Below are 8,443 nucleotides of genomic sequence, written 5' to 3'. Positions count from 1 at the left end.
AATTGAGGGTTTGGTTAAGATCTTAACTAACTTTTTTCTGCTACTTAATTACCTCACAATCCAAAGATATATTATAAAATATTACTCTATCACCATAAAAGGTATATCTCACACCAGGCATGCAAGAGAAAGTTTAATTAACAGAGTTAACACATACAAAATTAAAGGCTATCATATAGAATAGTTAAATAGTAACAGTGAAAAATTCACGCAAAATTTTGTCCTAAGCACTAATTTTTTTTTTTTTACACATATAAAATACTGATACACCATTTTCTACAATTTTTATTTACCACAAACAAAGAAGTAAACTAATTCAATTACACTGCTCTACATGAAAATCAACCCAATCACCATTTCTGCTGATTAACTCATGAATTGTAATCACGATCACTATTTACCTCATCATTCACTGTTATATGAGAATCCCCCCTCCCCATATAACTTTTTTATCTAATTTTAAGACCATGAATTTAATTTGAATCTGGGAGAAGAATTTTTTTTAACCACTAAACCTTAGGCACAGAATTTTTATTAAACATATTTTTCATTATTTTGTGTAAATTTAGATCAAAGTAAAAAATATTATAATTAGTACATAATTGTATGGCCATGAAGCTGATTTGAATCCAGGGAAGGAATTTGTTTTAACCACTAACCCTTTGATGCAGAAATTTTATTGAACATATTTTTCATTATTTTGGATTACTCTAGATCAAAGTAAGTAAAAAAATAGTATGGTTAGCATTTTAATAATTTATGGTTATGAAATACAGCATGAAACAGTTGTGTCTTTTTCTGCATTAAAGGTAAAATCTTCCAAACAGAACTCACTTCCAAAAAATATTTTTTTTCTTCGAATTTGCACTTATTTGCAGTTTCTTAGATCTAAGAGAAAGTTATTCATCATTGAAATTTCTTTAACTTACAAAATCAATTATTTAAAATGTTTTTGAATATGAATGGAAAAAAAAAACTTCGAACTATTTTTATTAGACTTTATATTTCAGTACAAATATTCTTCCAATAATATAACAGATCTTTTTTAGCAACTATTAGACTGTTTTTTATAATTAAAAAAATAACATGAAAAATATATTTTTGCTTGTAATTAGAATGTCAGAAAAAATATATAAAGGGGATATTGGTATGAAAAGGGTTGTATCTCTTCAACGGCGCTAGAGAGGCGAGAATTTTTTTTTTAAAACATGAACATTGGTAGCAAAGAGGGAGGTTTAAAGGGCCTTAAGTTATGGTTTAGTACATAAGGAGTAGTAAGGAGGTTTAAAGGTTTTGCCCCTTAAGTGAAAAAAAAAAAGTAATATAACTACTTGTTTTCCACACATTCCAAATTCCCTTTTACTCCAAATATTGAAAAAGGTATTATAGGAAGTGAAATCCCAAATATTAAATAAGGTATTTTGAGAAGGGGAATCCAAAAGCCCTTGCAAGAAAATTTGATAGATTAAATGTAGGATAAGACCTCAACAACTAATTATTTTTGAAAATTTAACTTATATACTTTCCTTGTTCTGAATCTATTTTATAGCCAAATCAAAAGAGATAATCATGAAGAGGAGACATCATCTGAAAATGGTGAGCGATTGGAGAAAATGGGATCATATTCGTAGGTGATAAGACATAATGATCAGCAGAAATGGCGTAAAGTTTTTTTTTAAGAGCAGTGTTATCGATGAAATAAAAAGTACATAATAGCAAAAAGAAAAAAATGTTTTTGTTAACATCCATCAAACAATCTTAAAGGCATTACATCAAACACATACAAATTGCTTACACTAACAAAATTGTTGATAATCATAAAGTACTATCCTCAAATGAATCTAAATCACAAATGGAAACCCATAAATTAATATAAAACAAATAAATACTTAGCTATATAAGACCATATATAAATAAATATAACATATATAAATAAAATAAATATACTAAGATCACAAAATAAAAAGAGAAGAAAAATAACTAACTAAAAATGCACTTCACCAAAATAAATGTTGTTTTGAATAGTGCAGTGTAGTACTTTTTTTTTGAGTGCAGAAAAAAGGTATTAATAATAAATGATATATGAATAATTTTTTATAAATTTTTTAAGTATACAACAATAGATACAAAGTAAACAATCACATAAATATCCCATGAAAGATGCTAAGTGCCAGCAATATTACAATAGTAGAGATTAAAAATAATATGATTAGACTTTACATTTGTTATTAAAACAGGTACAAAAAATGAAAAACTTTTAACCAAACACAGGTAAAGAAAAATTACTATTTATTAAAAAAAATAAAATAACAATTACTGAGATCATTTGAAACAAAAATAAATAAAGCGAATTATTTAAACTTGAGCACAGAACAAAACACTAAAAAAGAAGAAAAATCGAATAAATGTTTGGCACTTAGAAACTTTCTGATTATTTTCAATCCCTTCCACAGTTCATGAATTGTTTAAAAATGTAGGAAGGACAATAACTATATGCACTAAATCTATAACATTCCTTTTCTAAACTGAAATAATCAACTTCTTTTCCTAGTTTATTATAGGCAAGTGTTTTCTCAACATAACTTAGCACATTCTTAACAATTCCAATTCTATTTACGCTTTTCAAATCTTATAAAATAAATTGTAGAAATTTTATTTTGCCACCTTAGCATTTTTTTAAAAAAATTTTGTCTCAAAGTACAACACTGATACCAATGCAGATTTTTGATTATTCATTTTCTTATTAGAATCTGAAATAAATTTGCCTTGTGACCTTAGTTCTTACAATTTCTGTTGCTCTGGTTTGTAGAGCTCAGTGAGAAACTTAAAACTTCCATCGAACTGAACTGAACCAGAAACTTTTCTCTCAGAGCACAACAATGATACCAATGCAGATTTTTATTTATGTTCTTATTAGTATCTATTATAATTTTGCCTGGAGTGGTGACTTTGGTTCATACAATTATTTCTTCAGTTGCTCTTCCTTTTAAGTTTAGTGACTAAAACAGAAAACTCAAATCTTCCACCAGAGCTGGTGTGCTGGATGATGCTTTATGTGCTTAACAGCAACAGCTTAAGTAAGCACTCTATAATGCAATAATCTAAGTCTGCAAATAGAAAATTTCAAAAAGAAATTAAATCACAAAATTTCCTATTTGTAACTTAAATATGGATGTTTAGAAAATGTTTCAAATAATATAAACCGGCACACTTCTATTAAGTTTCTTGAATTATGTCCCTTTATAACTAGGATAAAAAGTAATGTTACAGATAGAGCAGATGGTTATTGACTGAGCCTAATAGCAAACAGTTTATTAAATAAAAGTAACAAACAATGACATCAACAAAACATATACTAGCAGTCCTTGGAGGTAAAATCTGCACAAATGAATACAGTAATTAACAGTATAACAAAACATGGACAGCAACATGTCATTCCCTTTCTAAAGCAACTGACAAAAATTTTCAGCTACTTGTACTTCACCATCAAATGGTTGGCGTAGCCAGTGTGTTCGCAATTCTTTGCCACAACTCCTTTTTGCAGGATTTGGTGCGCCTCAAGCTCTGAAGAAGTTCATTGAATTGTACAATCCCTCCTGGTGTAAGCTGAAATGCAGTTCTTGCACTGCGGATGATGCTGACAAACTCATCGTATTCAGCTGGAGTAATGTGATACATTTTGAAATGTGTACAAGCTGTGAACCTAATGATGCAATTAAAAACAAAAAATTAAGTACTGTATCATTATACAAATAATAATTGTAATACAAGCACAGAATTGCAGATTGTTTATCATTATAAATCAACAATTGTTTACTTTCTTGCAAAGCTGTTAACATTTTGAAACAAAAACTTTCAGTTCCCATGTAACAGGGCCTGCGGTAAGGATTTCAAATTATTATCCAGCAAATTAACCAAATATTAAAGGTAATCGCTAATATTTGAAAGTCTATGCCAAATGCAAATCTTAACAATTTATTATGATTCATTTTTTTCCTATAGAAAACTATTTTACGGTAGTTTGCTCCAGGCTTATACTACTTGGACCCAATTGGTTATGCGCCGCATCTACCGAAAACTATTATAATCGAATAAAAAATACTTATTCATTCAGAAAAATTCATTTTGACATAATTTTGAGGATAGAGTTAAATATATATATATATCTTTTTTTCCAATGGAAAAAATCATTCACCAAATTTACGATTTTATTGAATTTTGTGAGGTGGCGAATGCTTAGCGCAGGCTCTAGGAATAATTTATTATCTAATACGATACAAGAATTTATCTAACATAATTTTTTATATTCCACTTTTAAGAGGGGCAGCATTATTATTCTACCATTACAGTTGTTATGATACTATATCAGTTAGAAATTTATTTGCAATTCTAAAGATTAAGAAAAAAAAATATGAGAAAAATCAGATTATATTAGTTGTTTAATAATGAATACACCAACAAAAAATAGCTTTAAATGTTAGCTTACAATTAGAACATACCAATAAATAGAAAAAAAAACAGCACATGTAAATTGATATAAAAAGTGAATGTCAATGAAGGCATTTTCAGTAGACTATTAGTATATGAAAAACTATCTTTTAAAAAACTAGGTTAAACAACTAAAACTTTTCGCTTGATTACTTGATTAAGTTGCGTTACAATGTATCATTAACTCTAACTTATCTCCTTAAATTTAGAAAACATGAAAAATAAATAGCTTGTTTTAAAATTATCTCCTCATTTTAATTTTGAAAATGTTTTAGTCACTTTTAGATAAAAATAAAAAAAAGTTTTGACTGCTGCTTAGATTTTATTTTATTTCAGCTCAAAATTATGATGAATAACAAAATAAATGTAGGTAATTTTATGATAACTATTACTAGCTTTTCTCCACACATTCCTTTAAAAAAATGTCAAGATAATGACTTATTACATTATTAATTCAGAAACAAATATCTTTAGGAAACTATGTTGTTTATAACTATTTTATTCATTGTTGTATATTAGATGAAAGGAAAGGGAGAAAAAGAAATACAATATGAATGCAAACACTTTAACAGCTATGCAGAACTTTTAATTTTAATGTGAATTTGAAACACGTTACATTTTATATAATTGCTGTTGTAGACTGTTCTGAACAAAGGAAAAAAAAGCACAGGTTAACCAAGATATAAATAGTATAATTTTTTAAAAAGAAAAGGAAGAAAAATTGCATACATTTGTTGACACTTTTGTATCAGTGGAGTGAGAAGATGTGAACGCAATGGTTGAGGAAGAGGCGGTGATGCTGAGCGAGCTAAATATTGTGCAGCTTCCACTACAATCTCATGCAATATGAATGGACTGGCAACACTGTTTACGGTGCAAATACAAAAATCTTGTAAATATGATGTTCCTAAAAACGGGAAAAATAAATTGGTTAATCAAGATGAATAAAATCAATAATGGTAATTCAAAAAAACTTTTTGCAAAAATTTTTCACTTTTTGCAATCTATTAAGCAATCATAAAATTTTGAAAAACATTCTTATCATGTTATATCAAAAGTTCACCAGCATTGTCAAAATTGTTATTTTTAAATGAATTTGCACACTTGTTTTTATAAGCTTAGAAAGTTTAATAACAGCAATGTGAAAATAAAATTTTGTGAGGATTAAGTCCTTTATAATTGTTCTTTGCTAAAATTATATAGATTAATAAAACTTTTTTAAGTTGGATAGTCTTAAAAATTAAACAAAATCTTTAGAAAAATAGTTAATGATAACTTAGAACTTACTAAGATTTCTTCTCAAAAATTTAAATCAGTAAAATTACAGGAAAAACAGCTTATGAAAGGTAATTTAATAGCATTATTGTTAACAGAAACCTTCCACCTCCCCATTCAGATGCAGACAAATTTTAAACTATTAAGAAACAAAGATATTTATTGAAAATTAAAAATTGGATAATTTTGTTTTCAAATTGCTGAAATTAAAAAGAGGATAAAAATTATATATATTTAGAAACAGGGTGCGATTTTGTTGACTAGCAAGGAGCAAAAATAGCTAGAGACCTTTTATGGTTTTAGATTATAGACTGAATGGTCAGTTTGTGGTGATAGTTTTTTTTAAACAGTTATTTATTCGTTTTCTGACCAATTTTTACAAGGCTTTTCAAATTTTGGTATTTCAATACAATACTATTATGATACAAGAATTTCATATTTGAGTAATCACTTTTTGACATGCTCAGTTTGTGATGTTTCTGATACAAATCTATTTTGGATAATTTTTTTGACAACTAATAATCTTTTTTAATTTTGCTACTTCCATTTAATTTTTCAAATGATTTACTCATTGTTATGACTCACAAATTTCGAATTTAAGTTACGACTGCTGACATCTGGAAAATTAGCGATGATTCCATCATAAATTCACATTGTTATAGTTTTATCCGATACTTTTTACATCAGTTAACTATCTTTTTTTCAAAGGAACCACATTTCATGGTAAAAATTCTGCATTTTGTCAAATGTGCCAAATTTAGAGCATAATTTTAATATAATATAATACAATATTATAAAACAGTGCTATTTAAACTTTCTTAATGAGTAAACATTTAAATTACCTGTTTTAATAACATTGCATTAACATGTAATTACCAATTTAATAATGGTTTTAATAACCATTTTATATTAAGATTTGTCACACATTTATGATTTTGTTGAATTTTCCGCTTCATAAAATGAAAATGCAATGTCACTTTACTTGCCTTGGTTTTGCAACAATAATTTTTTTTTTTTGCATGAACAAACTTTGCTACTGACGTTAAAAAATGAAATTATTTTAGAATTATATTATATAGCCCTGTTTAGAATTTATATTGTTATAGTTATGTGTGGGAAAAATTGGAATTTTTAAAAGGACAAACAATATACCTCATAAATTCAAAATTTGAGTTTTATTATGTTCAAAACTAAAAAGATATTGCGAAGGTCATTAATTTGTTTGTGAGCATTAAATATGCTTAATAATTCTATTTAACAGTCACACTATCCTGGCAACAGAATGTAGATGTGAGAAAATAGGAGCTTTAAAAATACTGCATATTTTTTAAGGTATTCGCAATGCAACCTTTCTGATGTAATATCTAACCTTCATCTTCAATAGACCTGAAACTGATAGCAAGTCTTTTAACAGCTCAGGTAATTAAAAATAAGACCTAATATTAATGAGAAAAATAGTAATTTTTTTTTATTTAAGTTTGACTGGCAGAAAATAAGTTTTGAAAAAATAAAGTTATTTAACAGGAAAAAAAAGTAATAAGTGTGAGACATTAATTTAAATAAGGTACCAATGTAAATATTTCCTAACAAAAAAATATTTTAATACAATTTTAAAATATCCTCAAACATTTCAAAAAAAATTATTTTTCAATCTATGTATTCTCAGCACCCTACAATTATTATTAAAACAAAGCAAATGCATATTTTATAGATTCTAAGAAATTGCAACAAAATAATAATAAGAATAGTTCAAAAGTAAAGAAATCAAAACACAGACCTAATTTTTTAGCAATACCCAGAAGCCATTTTACATCCTCTCCATAGGGTGGGTTCCGAGCATACTTGGCTTGGGGTCTGTCATCATGAACACGACGTGCTAAAGTCTCCATAGCAAGCATACCCACTCGATAAGCAGCTAACAAATATCCCATTTGTCTCTGGTTTAATTGAGGAAGTGGCCCATGAATCTTAAAAAATAAAATTCAATCAGAAACATTTTATCTACTTTGATACAGACATTCCATTCCACTTCTCAGTTTTTATTACAGAAGTTATGTTTCTTTGGTTATAAATAAATTTTTTTTTTCTAGTTTATTGAAATATTTATCTCCAGTGACTGAAAATCAGGAATTTTAATTGATTATTAAGTATTTAAAAATTATTTAATGTGTGGAATAAAAAACTTAAATTATTGAGAATATTTACAAGGGATTGTCCACAATTTTCTAATGAATTAGAGAAAAACTTTTTTAATTTTCAATGAAAACTATCCTTTTTTTGTATTCTATTTATTTAGGCAGGTTATGTTAATTATTAGGTAATAATGTATTATGATTGTAAAACTTGGCAAACAAATAAATAAGGATTTCTGTGCTAACTATCTCCTCGCAATGCAATCTGGAAATTTTTCAAATAATTCTTACCTTAAACATAAGAAAATGTTCCAAAAAGGCTAAATATTAGCAGTAAAAAATTAGTGAAAGAGAAATAAGGATTATTACAAAGAACGTTTCGGGCATTTATATATATATATTTCAATTTCAATATCTTGAAGACAAAGGGAGGAACGTTAACAGCACAGAAATGGTGGGATCTAAACTGCCTACTTCGTTAAGACTCTAAAATGTTTTGACCAACAGCTTGATGTCGGCAATAAGCACAGTCTGCACATCATCACTCA

The 8,443-nt window shown here is 27.3% G+C and overlaps 1 protein-coding gene across 3 annotated transcripts in view; it reads right to left on the bottom strand.

Annotated features, from left to right (window-relative positions):
- Positions 1 to 2,540: 2,540 nt before the first annotated feature.
- The window catches only part of LOC107456992 (zinc finger SWIM domain-containing dorado), a 59,337-nt gene continuing 53,434 nt past the window's right edge, over positions 2,541 to 8,443 (bottom strand). For all 3 annotated transcript variants that reach the window (XM_043047858.2, XM_043047860.2, XM_043047861.2), the window contains 3 exons: positions 7,541 to 7,730; positions 5,218 to 5,395; positions 2,541 to 3,703 (listed from right to left, as the gene is read on the bottom strand). In XM_043047858.2, the coding sequence (XP_042903792.1) occupies positions 3,487 to 3,703; positions 5,218 to 5,395; positions 7,541 to 7,730 (585 nt within the window). In that variant the 3' untranslated portion in view covers positions 2,541 to 3,486. The remainder of the gene's footprint in view (positions 3,704 to 5,217; positions 5,396 to 7,540; positions 7,731 to 8,443) is intronic.

This window comes from Parasteatoda tepidariorum, chromosome 8 (assembly GCF_043381705.1).
Source record: "Parasteatoda tepidariorum isolate YZ-2023 chromosome 8, CAS_Ptep_4.0, whole genome shotgun sequence".
Classification (NCBI taxonomy): domain Eukaryota; kingdom Metazoa; phylum Arthropoda; class Arachnida; order Araneae; family Theridiidae; genus Parasteatoda; species Parasteatoda tepidariorum.
The sequence above is the reverse complement of the archived record's forward strand: the minus strand, read 5'-3'. Positions and strand labels throughout refer to the sequence as shown.